A 13,540-nucleotide genomic window follows, 5' to 3' on the forward strand; every position below is an offset into this window, starting at 1 on the left:
GTCTTAAATAATCATTTAGATTATCATTTTAGTTTATTATTCTCATAGTTTTGGCCATCATTTGTGTTGGTTGTGATAATGCTGAAGTCACCAAAGTAATTGGGAACACGGCAACATTGCTACAGCGAAGTCGGACTGGGCAAAAAACAAGAGCAGTCAGACAATCTGACAGATAAACAAACCAACAGTTTAGCCAGATTTTCTAAACTGCTTTATTTAGAGGTTAGACTGAAAGTGAGCACACCTGAAATGTTAGCAAGAAGGAGTTGTGGTAACTACAGCAAGTATAGACGGTCAAAGATGAACCATAAAGTCAGCCTATGACGTTTACAGTGCACAGTTTGGGTAAAAATTATATTATTATTTTATCTTTCAAATAAGTTTGGCTAACCTGGGACTTTGTTTACCACATGTATGTTCATCTGACAGGGTGCATGAGTGAATTTTTAGCGATGTTGCCGTGTTCTCAGATCTCAGCCATTCATTTGGTAAGTACAGTGATTTTATTACCAATAAGAATGATGGAGAAAATACAAAAATAAGCCCTAGGAAAAACCTGGAGTGATCCTTTTAGACCTGCATAACATTTTATTTGTATTCTTTGTTTTTGACTTGAGTTGTTTTTGTGTCCACAGGATCAGAAGAGGAGTCTGGTGTGTGAGAACTTGTTGCATCCCCATTATCACGCTGCTACACAGGAGCCAGAATGGACAAGCCTCTCATTGGCTATTGCTCTCATGTCTTCCACATAATTCCACCAGCAATGCCTTTGTTCGGACGATTCCCCAGCTTCCCCCAAGCTTCAAAGCTCACATGCTGAAATGCTCTTTCAGCTGAGTTAGATTGAGTTTGATCCGTTATTATTAAAAGTGAAATTATTGTGATTAAATTAAGCTAAAATTTTAAGAATAATGCCCAACCCTTCATAATATTGTATATCAAAATATACTAAATGATTTCAATGTTTATTTAAATGTTTGGAGACAGGGAGTTGCTGGGGAAACGACTAATACACTATAAAGGAGAAATAGTGTTTTTCTGTATTTCTCCTTGTCAGTTATAGGAAGAATATTCATTACCAACATGATACCACAAGTTCCCATGCTCCTTAGTGACAGCTAAAGAATGATCCTTGCTTAGGGTGTTGAGCCCTCATGAAGTGAGACTCCATCTCTGCATTGCTCACTCTATTACAAAATAACTTGATTTATCTTAGAGGTACTTAATTTCACTTGCATGATCTTCGTCTTCCTTCGCTGAGTCCAGTCACAGCTTAGAGACGGTTTTCTCTCCAGCCTACCTCAGCTCAGATTTCTTAACATGCCTCACACAGGGGGTCTTTAAAGGTACTGCTGTAGTGATTTTTTTTTTTGTCACAACCATGTAGTTCCCATAAACTCAACAAAAAGTTAAACCTGTCCAAATGGAGAGAAAGGTTGATGCTAAGCCCCTCAAACAATGAGCATTCACTGAGGTTGCTGAGCCTTGCATGGGCCTTGTTTTCATTATTTCAATAATGGCAGCTGTTTTCAACATGTATGTTTGTGTTTTGGATCATTTTCTGTTTCTTTTTTTGTAGTCTGTAATTTTTTTTTCACTTTTCAAAATGAACCAGTTTGACTGAATTATGTCGTTGTCATTACAAGCTATTGTCTTGTCATTTCTCTTGCCAGTGGTCACTTCACATGTTTGACCTCAGTGCTGTTAAACCTTCTGATCAGTGCAGAGTGAGCAGGCCTTATCAGGACGACAAACACATGCTCCTTTAATGCCTAATTCATCACAATGATCTATTATCCTCCAAAAAGGATATACCCTCCCGTTGTCCTCCAGCAACTAAAGCTCTAGAAAAATGTTCTACATTGCCGCTATAGAAAAGAGATAGTGACTATTTAATGATATAACTGGAGAAAAGCCATGCTAGGTAGACCTTACAGTCCCAAGCATCAGCTCAGTCTGTTGCTGTAGCACCAGTTTAATGAAAGCTTGGTGTGCTTTTCCCATGATTTCAAACTGTAATGGGTAGAACCTGAGAAAAATCTCAGGAACAATCAAACACTGGAAAAATGGGAAGAATTTATTTTAGTTACAGTAATGATACCCGAATCGGTGAAAAATCCTTTGTCGTGGTAAATGTGCATCGCCAATCCCTGCTTTTGAGCTTACAGCACTTGAAGGAAGATCCACCTTAAATCAGAAATCCAATACATTATTTTGATTTTTTTTTTCATTCAGATAAATTGTTTTTAAAATACATTTTTTAAACCATCTCTCAAAACTGCAAATGACAGAATCAAGGTTTAAATCTTTGTTACCTACCATTCCCTCTTCTCCCATTTAGCCACTCTGGCAGACTGACAGACAGAAAATGTGTTAAGATCCCAGGAAAATGACTCTGAACACTTAAACTGTGTAGATAAAAGTCGACCTCATTATGCCACCCAACATGGCTCCCTTATTTTCAGTTTAACCACAGACTTCTTGCTTGCATGTACTAGACTAAATAATCTGAGATCAAAGAAATAGGAATTCTGTTATAGCGTGGACTTTTGCTTTAAAGTGAAAATGTGAAAGGATTTTTCTCAGCAGTCAGACTTAAGATACAGTTTAGCTTAGCACAAACAGCAGCCAAAGAGCTTATGGGTATTGCAGTGTAACCAGTAGCACTTACTAAAGCCTCATATGTGCCTTATTGATTCAAACTGTTCAGAATCCTAAATCAGGAACCTCCCAACACACTAAGCTCTTACCTTTCTAACCAAAGAGGCAAAATCTTGAACACAGTGAACTTATAACATAGTATGTGTTGTGCCTTTTTTCCTGTTTAAACCCTCTCCTTAAATCTCAGAATTAAATGTGCTTTCAATGACCAGAGAGAACATGCCAGAATTGAAGTGGAAATCATTTTGGACTCAATATTTTGGACAATCATGCAGAAATCTTCAGCTGCAGTCCCTCGTACTAATACCTCACTCTGAATGTGTCAACGCAGCGTCCTCCAGCTAAAGTATCAGGGTTTCCTTGTCTGTTATTTTTCGTGCCCAAACAGTCTCTGAGACTGAGATGGAAATGACTGAATTACAAGCAGCACTTTGGCTTAAGCAGATTATTATTTTTTTTTTTTTTTAAAACAACTTAAAACTCAAAGTATTAAATTACAACAAGCCCCAAACTATCAGCACATGAAAAATACCATTTAGCGATGCCGCAGAATATCTGATGTGATTTCATCCTGTTCAAGATCTTTCCCTTTTGTGTTGTTTATGTGTTTGTTATGTTATGTTTTGCAAGAATAGTGAGCTGAAACTGCCTTTTCTATGAGTAAAAATCCCTCCAGAACTTTACGGGATATGTCAGTATATTTTGGATACTTTGTGTACAAAAAAGAGAACAAAAACAGAAATGAAATAGTGTTGTATTTTATATATAATAGAACATTTCAATATAGTGACATGTCACTAATATATTTATTTACTAATATATTTATCCATTTTGTCCAGTTTTGAAAGAGTGGTTTCTGTATAGACTGAATGTTTCTATATGGAAACTGACCAGTGCCATCACAGATGTATCAACCTGTCTTCATTCCAATTATATGCAAATAAATTATTTTGAAATAAAACCTCTGTGCTAAGCGCATTTTTCTGCAGGAGAATCCAGAGAAACTCCCACAGTGTCAAATGAGTTGTGTTTGCACGGCTGTGTTGTTAAAGGAATAGTTCACCGAAAGTTACTCCACATAGTTTAAAATCAGCTTTCTTCAAACTATTAAAGATAACTTGGTCATTGTATTAGACCTCAGAATATATTTCCTAATTATGATGACATAATTATGCATAACAGGGTTCAGCATTCACAGAGCTTCAGAACAAATTTACACAACTTTAACAAATCAGATACCTACAGCTAAAAAAAAATTATCACTCAAAACATTAATTTACAAGGCACAATCTAAACATTATTGCAGTTTTTTACAATTGGTAACATGCTTTTCTCAATACTGAGTTCACTTTTTCATAAGTCTTCACACAGTCAGCACTACAGTGGTGGATCACGTTTCATTGCTTTGACAGATCTTTCAAACTTCATGAACTGTTTTCTCACTCAAACTCAGCCAGCACCAAAACTCTGTGTTTACAGTCCATTTTGCACATGTTTACATACTATTGTAAAAAATGTTAAATTTACATTCAATGCCTACCATAACACAAACTTACTGTAAATTACACTGCAATTTGTTACATTTGACTACACCTACATCTAAAAAGAAATTGAAAAAATAAAAATGCATTAACTCCTAATTGGCACATACAATACTGAGCACCTGTTCCCATTCCTTGATGACCACGTGAGGAAAGTGAGGCAGAATCCAGAATGTTTTGTGATTGTATGGGAAGATGTGGTGTTTCACCATCTGGCGTTTATAACCCATTCCAAGATGGAGTCACTTTTACTTTCACCTTACTCTCCATTCCTCAACCCTACAGAGGAAATATTTTCCTCATGGAGGTGGAACGTTTTTGTCATCCAGCCACATGATCAGATGTCCATCCAGCAATGATTGCTGGATGTCTGGACATATCTGCAGAAGATTGCCAGACATGCAATACGATTCTTCCCCAGGTGTATTGCAAGAGGGGACATAAGGTGTGATGTGGATGAGAACTTGTGGTCACATGCAGAAGGCAGGGTTGACTAGCACTGTTGTATTTCTATATCTGTAGCTATCCTATACATGTATGTATAGTGAATATGTATGGTTTTGTATTGCATTACTGGAATTACTTTAGTTTCATTTTGTGCATTTGGAATGTACATGCATGTATATAAACATATATATATATATATATATAAAGATTTCTCTGAACACCAACATAGGTGAAGTATTTTGTAGGCAAGCATCTACACTGTGATGTTCCTTACCCACAATGCTGTTGTAATTCTTGCACTGAACAGCAGCAAACATGTTTTTCTGGCAAAGAGCAGATGGTACTTTTCTAATCATTTGATCTCAAAATTAGTGCCCTGCGCTACAAAAACCTTCTGAAGAAATGTGATGGATGTGACATGGAGCAGAGTAGATAATGACACATTTTTTATTTTAAATATTACTTAACCATCTGCAGCAGTTACACATTACATCTTGTTGGTTTAATGTGTAAAAAAAACTGAAGAGTAAAAACGACAGGTTGTGGTTTTATGGGGATATGTACCGGATAATTTCTTGGCCTGCCGCAGTCCATTCCTGTGTTCACAGGTGCTGGTGTGTAGATTCTGTTAGCTTTAGACAGAGCCAAGCTAGCTAGTTCTCCCTGTTTCCTGTCTTTATGCTAAGCTAAGCTAACTGTCTGCTGGTAGCTCCTAGCTTCATACTTACAGTGGTATTGATCTTCTCATCTAACTCTCGGCAAGAAAGCAAATAATCATATTTCCCAAAATGTCAAACTGTTCCTTTAAAATGTGTACAGCTGTTTCCCACACACTTGCCAACCTGCATGAACATGAACATTTCTTTATTTAGCCATACATCATGCAATCTACAGACAACTTAAAGCATATCTGATAGCACTTGCAGCTTATCTCTGTATATGTGTTTGATATACTGTAGCTGTGGAAGGTGTTGTTGATTGCCATATATAACAGTCTAAGTGTGGTTTGGCAGCAGCAGTCGGAGGATCAGTAGAAGGCTTTGGCCTGCCCTTCGGGTGTCAGCACAGTGAGGTTGCCCCTGGCGTCCTGGTCCTTCTCAATGGCCTCAAAGAGAGACTTGAAGTTTCCTGCCCCAAAGCCCTGGAGGGAGAAAATACACACACAGATGGCTAATTACCCAAAGATCTGCCTTCTTCTGTGTCATTTGTTATGGCTCTGGGGGTCTTCTCTCAGACACCGTTCAGGGTGTTAAACACTTTGATGTTGGATCACGGCAGATAAATATTCTGACAGGGTTCAAACATCCACTCCGCTCTGACAAGAGCTGCACTCACCGGGGGCTCGCAAATTAATCATGTAAATATTTTCATAGATAATCAAAAGATCAAGTGTTGGTGGTTACTCTGAGAGATTCTTTGCTGTGGTTCAGATTCAGTTTCTCACTTTCATGCATTGTATACACATCTGCAGACTCAGTGAAATACTGGAGAGTGACAAGATTTGCCTGTTCTGACAAGCAGAATGGGTGCCACAGGGTGCAACCCAATCCAAGATCCCTTCGCTGTGAAGCAGTGAGCCTTTTAATCTGTATCTGCGATAGATTTACTGAGCTTTTACAAGTGGGCTACTGTTATACTGTTCACACTGGGTGGGAGCTGTAAACAGGTGTTCAGGCGGCTCTGTCTCGGCTTCTTAAAGGTGATGAAGGTAGGAAACAGGATCACAGGCCTGTAAATCCCATCACAAAGTCATAAAGATTACCCTCCGTTTACCAGTTATACCAGCAGTTTGTGCACTTACAAAGTGGTTGCTCCGCTGAATGACCTCTAAGAAAAGGGTTGGTCTGTCCTGCACAGGTTTGGTGAAGATTTGAAGGAGGTAGCCCTTGTCATCAAAATCAACTAAGATTTTCAATTCCTTAAAACAAAACACATATAGTTTATGTTTTAGAACACAAACAAAAAGGCTGTAAATAATCTCAGGCTTGCTGAAATAATACGTCTCCTCACCTGTAAACGGTTGAGGTCCTCCTTCACCTTGATCTTGGCGGTTTTGAGATTCTGCCGCAGGGTGTCATAGTAGGCGTCAGGTGCTGAGAGGAACTCCATTCCTCGGGCGCGCAGGTTCACTATCTGTTTTAAGACAAAAACAGAGAAAAAAGCGGGATCTAAAACTTGCCTTTATTTGCAAATTTGGAGAGGCTGTGCGATTAATGATTGACGATAATCTAACGCAGGAGACTCACGGCTTGAATAATGTTTGACGTGTTGAGAGCAATGTGCTGAACACCTGGTCCCCCGTTATAGTCCACATATTCCTGTGAAGAAGGAGATGCAGGACATGCACTGAGGCAGGGTTGTAAACCAGGAGCTGTCACACATTTTAATGTCACAAACCCCCATTTGCACAACTGTTCCTCAAGCTGCTGGGGACCCACTGTGATAAACCACTGTGATAAACAGAAAGGCCCGAATAAAATGAGACTGAGGGTGTTGTAGTACTGAAATGAGCTGATAAAGTCACACCTGGATTTGTGACTTCTTTTTCCCCGTTGCAGGTTCATTGATGGGCATCTTGATGGTCTCTTCATAGTTCGTCACCACTATGGACCTCAGCGCACTGTACTGCGTGTGGATCTGCTTGTCGTCTATTGACCAGAACCGATGGAACATCAAACACTTCTGATACCTGGAATTTGGAGAACACAAACAAAAAATGTGATAATAAGCTAAAACGAACAAGCCATACTTTATTTGGAATTGTTTGAATACACCTCCTTTCCTCTTGGTGACTTTTATTGAAACAAAATTTAGACTTTTAATTTTATAGTCCAGTAATGTTGCACTGGAGCTTTTGAATATCTGCGCTAACATTCCGCCCTGCGACAGAGGTGGATTGACCATTTGCAGAGTGTTTACTTGTCCTTTTGCCCCATGTGTCTGTCTGCTGTGCCGGCCGTGTGCGTACGTGCGTCAGACAGGAGTCTTACCAGTCTGAAACTGGCACCATTTCGTCATCTGGCTGGTTTCCCACAACGTGATCGATGAAGCTCAAACCTCCTGGTGGACTACAAAGAGAAGAAGAAGAAAAACACTGCATGGGTACTTTTCCATGAAGGTTCAACAGAATAATTGAGAATATCCGTTACATACAGGTAAAGCACTCATCCGCTCTGTTTTTTATATAATATTTGATCAAAATGCATTTATTTAGTATTTTGGGTTAAAATCTGGAAAAGGCACTTTGTCTTATCAAATCAGGGTGCCAGGCACAGGAACATACAACTTTTTCAGTGACTTTGTATCATATATACTGTCACATGTCATATAATACTCCTGAAACTGAAATAAAATATCATCCATCACTGACACTGGTACTTCACTGTGCACAGACATTCTGTGGCAAACTTCAATCTAAATCATGAAATCTTATTAAGATTTATAAAGCAACCCGGTTTAACACTGACTAGCATGTAAGGTCAAATTAGACCAATAAAGAAAAGAAAATAGACCCTCATTATAAGTTCACTATAACTTAAAGATACAAATTTTGATGAGGTATGTTGCAAATGCAGAACAAGTGGCTTTTTATCAATGTAACTCTTTTCCACAAATTTGAATAGATTGTTTAGTTTAATACAAAACAGTACTCGGCAAAGGTTTTACACCAAAAAATCCCCCACATGTATTGTGGTAAAAGTTTGACAGACTCACAGTTTGGCTAACAGAGGATCCCTAAACAGAGGCTCTTTGTAGCCTGGCAGGAAAAGGCCTTTGTAGGGGCTGAGGTACTCGATGAGTGTGTGTGTTGTATCTCCATACTGGGGAAAAAACATGAACACAACATTATTATTCGTTTCCAGTTTCATGTGTACATTTACATGAGGCTTTCAACTGTGCGTCCCTCTTTACGTACCGTTTGAACCACAGCATACTTGACTCTCCCGTGGCTGTCCTGCTCCACCCAGGGTTCCTTGACGATTACAGCTCCTCGCTCTTTAGCTGTCTGTCGGTGGAGTGGTGTTGGGATCAGTTGGGAAATACAGGAGCATAACAACAGTTTTTCTGTCTGAAGACGGCTCCTGGAAGCCCTCCAGTGGCTGAAGGCAGAACATCTTCCTAAACATGCTGTGATGTACTGCTTTATGTATCTTAGATGATGCTACTGTTGATCTCTGTGTAACGTCAGTGGTGATTCTGTATCTTTGTAGTCACCTGACCTTCAACGCAGAGAGTTTATCCAAACCTCCAGTCTGACCTTGATTGAGGTAAAGCCACTGAAACTCAAAGTCAGACCACCGGCATGTTTGCCCCTATTTCAACACACACTCAGAGCACCGCACACATTTTACCCCTAACTGAGAATGTATAGTATGATGAGACAAATCAGGTTGGCTTTATTTCTAGAATTTGATTTGAAACAGATGAAACAGAATTGCAGTTTAAAATCAAAAATAAAAGTTAGTAGAACTGAGTGAATTTGAATTCAGTGGAATTCAAATCTGTTACTTCTCTTACTTCTTCTCTTGCTGTATATACTGGATATAAACAAAAAATAAGGTGGAAAATAAGCACCACCATCATTTACTTAAGTACTGAACTTAAGTACAATTTTGAGTTACTTGTGTTTTACTTCTGCCTCTTTTTACTTCTACTCCACTACAGTTTAGAGGCAGATATTGTACTTTCCACTCTACTACATTTATTTGATAACTTTAATTTCTAGTTACTTAGATTTAGATGAATAATACAAAATGTAATCAACAAATAAATTCTCATTATGATAAAATAAGACTTTATTTATCCCAAGGGGGAAATTCACAAGCTACAATATATTTTAATACAAAGTAATTAAAATTAGCCCGATCTTTACCAGCTGCAGCATTAAAGTGATGAACACATTAATGCACCAATAATATAATATACATTATTCTGAAATGGGCCATTTGGCAGTGAAGTGTTTCCAAAAAAAACACACTGGCCATAACTAATGTCAAATAATATGAAACCCGTTCATTTCTGCCTCTTGCAATTCAATTTCAGTTCATAGTCCTCCTGCAGGCTGTGGTCAATTTTATCCCAACTGCGACCAAATCCATCAGCACATCAACGTTACAAAACGATCCTTCTGTGTATCATTGTTACCTTGACTAAGAAGTCACAGTCCTCCACTTGGAAAGCGATGTCTTTGACTCCGTCTCCATGCTTCATCAAGTGTTCTCCCATTTCTGAGGGAAGATAAAACCACGATGAAATGCAGACACAGTGAAAATCACATTGACAGCATTTCATCATTCATATAGTCTCAGGTTTTCTGAGGAGAAAACTTGCCCTCATTTCCAGGATTCAGCGGAGATTCAAACACAAACATTATCTGTGAGGAGAGAGGAGGGGTGGTTGTGTTTGTGGGGAGGATCATTGATCATGGATATACTGTAAATTCAAGCGCAGGATGTTTAACTGCATACCTTATCCTGTCTGATGACATGAGACACCACCTCTCTGCTGCCAGTCTCCAAACCCTTATAGGCCAAAGGCTCGAAGCCCATCTTATCACAGTAGAAGGTGGCTGCCTGCAAAGGGATCGGACTGTCTTTACTGTGAAGGGAGTTTCTGATGAACTTTGACAAAGTGAGATACAGTTACAAGTGTTCATCTCCTGCTGCCAAATGTATTGACTGTGGATTGCTCAATCCAGGCTGTGTGTTGTCTGGCCTGTGTGCTGAACCACAATGATTGGCTGAACTGTGTGTGTGTGTGTGTGTGTGTGTGTGTGTGTGTGTGTGTGTGTGTGTTTGTTTAATTTCAATTAAATTTAGTAATCCACATTAAAATGCATAAATGTGGTAGGGCTGCACCTAACAATGATTTTCATTATCAATTAATAATCTCTATTAATTGAATAATCTTTTTGTCTACTGTCAGAAAATTACAGAAAATTATTTAAATACCATTTGTTTTTGTCCAACCAACACTCTGAAACCCAAACATATTAAGTTTACTATCATATATGACAAAGAAAAGCAGAATTCCTCACATTTTAAAAGCTGGAACCAGCGTACATTTGGCATTTTTGCTTGAAAAATGACTGAAACAGTTAATTGATTATCAAAATAGCTGCTGATTAATTTTCCGTCCATCGACTTATCGATTAATTGGACTGTATACTGTTATTCCAAAAAAAAAAAAACTTAAACCTGTAGATGTTTATGTGAATTCTGAACACAGTAACTTGTGTTAACCCAGCAAAAAGTATAAAGAAGCATGATGAAGACACTGAATCAAAAAAAAGTTCATCTTGATCCAAATATAACACACATAAATAATTATGTGGAAAATAATGACATGTAATGATGTGATGGGATTTGGCTGGTCCTGAAATCATGAAAATGACACAGATGACAGAAAAGCGTTTGGATACTGACCTGTTTGGCATTGCCGACCCAGAAGGTGAGATGATGAAACCTGACAAACTTTCCCCTTGTGGGCTAAAAAGCAACAGTACAACGGAAGAATCACATTGGCTGATAGTAAAAAAAGTTGTGCAACAGTTTAATGAATCCTACGAGTGAGAAACATAACACCTTAACTGTATTTTAGAGGTATTAAATGAATAGTTTCACCCAAAGACTTGTAATTAAATCTCATATCAGCTGTAGGTTTAGAATGATTCATTTATTCCTACAATTCCCACATGAAGCCACTGGGTTATGATTCAGGCCTTCTTCTGCAGAACTAACAGTACTGTTCATCCAACACATCCAACTACATCACACATCACAGACTCCCGTCCAAAACAAGAAGCAGTTTTAATCTTACCTTCTCCCCTTTGTCTGTGTAGCTTGTCTAAAAAGAAAGAAAAGATATAAATCATTATAACGTCATCCACAAGTGCTCAGACTAACCTACAGTCAATAGATCTCACTGGTTCTTATCCACTGAAGATACAATGCTCTTTGAATTACTCAGCTGTGAAAATGTTTAATGTCCTACAACTGAGAGCACCTGCTCATCATAACAGACTCTGATAATGGTGAAGTCTCTTACCATGCTGTGATTGTAGACGGACCACAATTCAGAGAAGAGAAAGATCAAAACTAATGTGCGGCCCGTCGGCATGCAGATAAGTACTGACCTGATGACCAACTGTGATTGGTCCTTTAGGATCTACACCCACCTGTCCGCCTCCTCGCTTCCTGCTGCACTTTAGCTAAATAGTTCAACAGCAGTGGCCCAAGTTTTGTCATCTCTCCTGATTCCAGGGTCTAAACCACTTGTCAGTCCTCAGAGCCTCAGTCGTCATAGAAACATAGATACATTAACCACAGTGTAGGGACAATAATGAAGTACAGATGTTACACTCTAGTCTACGATGTTTTGCCTGAGATACTGAATATACCTCTCAGGTGAACGTGCAATAAGCTCAAGTGAAGAACTATTTATTTGTAATATAACAGAGACTCATTACTGCTTAAAACAAAAGCCATGCATCCAGAATGGGAAGAACTGAATTGGAAGTGCAGCACTAAATAAAAACACAGTGGTAGTAGTGTTGAGGGTAAAATCTGAGATGTCTCACACCAGTCCCTCTGAGATTCCAGGTTTCTGGTTTCCACCAGCAGAGGGAGCAATATCTATTTAAACTGCCATGAAATAAACAGATCAGCAGTCATGTACTATAAGAGCAGTATAAAGCCAGAATTTTCTACTTGCAAATGAACTGATTTTGAATAAGTCCTCATTTAATTATTATTCTTAGAGATTATATATTTCATTAAGAGCCTTTTCCTTTTCAGAAGGACTCACACGTTGACAGAAGGATGTAAAAACTGGCTGTAATCATGAGTGTAAGAAGATTTAACACCTTATTCACTGCTGTTTTCAGTGTACCTGGAATCATAACAGTATCTGGCAAATCGAAAAGCCAAAAATGTGGGAGGGGGGGGTCATGGTTTGCTTAGCTGTGAAGGGGAAATGTCAGAGGACTGTATCAAAGACAGGGGTGAAGTGAGACGTTGTAGGCTGTTTACTGGTATCGGAGAGCACATGAGGTCAGGTCCAGGCTGTTACAGACAAGGCCGATGAACAAAAATAGTGTCTGGCACAGGCCACAGTGCTGTAAACTGCACAGGCATGTCAGATGTATACCCATGCCGCTGTCTGTGTCAGGGGGCTCCAGGAGAAAGACAAGGATCATGTACTTAATTGTTGCAGTCAATGATTTTTTGATTAATCAGTTAATCGATTTGACATCAAATGTCAGCAAATAGTCAAACATGCCCATCACCAGGTCCCAGAGTCCAATGTAACGTCTTCAGATTGCTTGTTTTGTCCAACCAACAGTCCCAAACCCAAAGATAATCAATGTACAATGATATAAAACAGCAAATCATCGTATTTGAGAAGCTAGAACCAGAGAATATTTGGTATATTTGCTTGTTAGATGACTTTTGACAATTACTTAGCTATCAGAATTGTTATGAAGTAATTTACTATTGATCAATTAATCAAAAAAATAAAAAATAAATACTAATAATAATCAGTGCTGTCTAAGCAGAGGAGGTTAAACTGGCTTGATCTGCATCAAAACAGCCCTTAAAACACATTTTCCTGAATTAACTTTTGCTACAACCTTTTAAAAGCTGGTTCAGCCCCCCTTTCATGTGTCTCTCTTTGACTTTTCTTTCCATTGCCGCTTATTTTAAGTGTATTTTAGGAATATTGTTTAAATAATTGACAGCTATGGTTCTACTCACTTTCCAATCTCTTCATTTAAGTTGTGAAAAAATTAAACCTTTTTTTTTTTAATTGTTCAGAATATTTTAAACCCTGCTGGGCTATGACTGGTATAACTGTCTATGCTTGTGTGCGCACGTACCGTACTCTGGGTA

General features: G+C 38.5%; 2 protein-coding genes across 2 annotated transcripts in view; one reads left to right on the plus strand and one right to left on the minus strand.

Moving 5' to 3' along the window:
* Nucleotides 1-3,134, plus strand: part of LOC122887709 (E3 ubiquitin-protein ligase RNF43) — an 81,782-nt gene extending 78,648 nt beyond the window's left edge. The window contains exon 9 of the mRNA XM_044221154.1: nucleotides 636-3,134. Within this exon, the coding sequence (XP_044077089.1) occupies nucleotides 636-661 (26 nt within the window). The 3' untranslated portion in view covers nucleotides 662-3,134. The remainder of the gene's footprint in view (nucleotides 1-635) is intronic.
* A 1,944-nt stretch (nucleotides 3,135-5,078) lies between these two features.
* On the minus strand, nucleotides 5,079-11,785 carry hpda (4-hydroxyphenylpyruvate dioxygenase a). Its single transcript, XM_044221155.1, has 14 exons — nucleotides 11,697-11,785; nucleotides 11,469-11,495; nucleotides 11,075-11,137; nucleotides 10,118-10,222; nucleotides 9,981-10,023; nucleotides 9,795-9,877; nucleotides 8,566-8,655; nucleotides 8,364-8,470; nucleotides 7,640-7,717; nucleotides 7,176-7,338; nucleotides 6,896-6,967; nucleotides 6,660-6,782; nucleotides 6,451-6,567; nucleotides 5,079-5,790 (listed from the first exon to the last, which is right to left on the minus strand). The coding sequence occupies exons 1-14, from the start codon at nucleotides 11,766-11,768 to the stop codon at nucleotides 5,677-5,679; spliced, it is 1,257 nt and encodes a 418-aa protein (XP_044077090.1). The 5' UTR covers nucleotides 11,769-11,785; the 3' UTR covers nucleotides 5,079-5,676.
* Between the last annotated feature and the right edge of the window lie 1,755 nt (nucleotides 11,786-13,540).

Source organism: Siniperca chuatsi, linkage group LG14, assembly GCF_020085105.1.
Source record: "Siniperca chuatsi isolate FFG_IHB_CAS linkage group LG14, ASM2008510v1, whole genome shotgun sequence".
NCBI lineage: Eukaryota > Metazoa > Chordata > Actinopteri > Centrarchiformes > Sinipercidae > Siniperca > Siniperca chuatsi.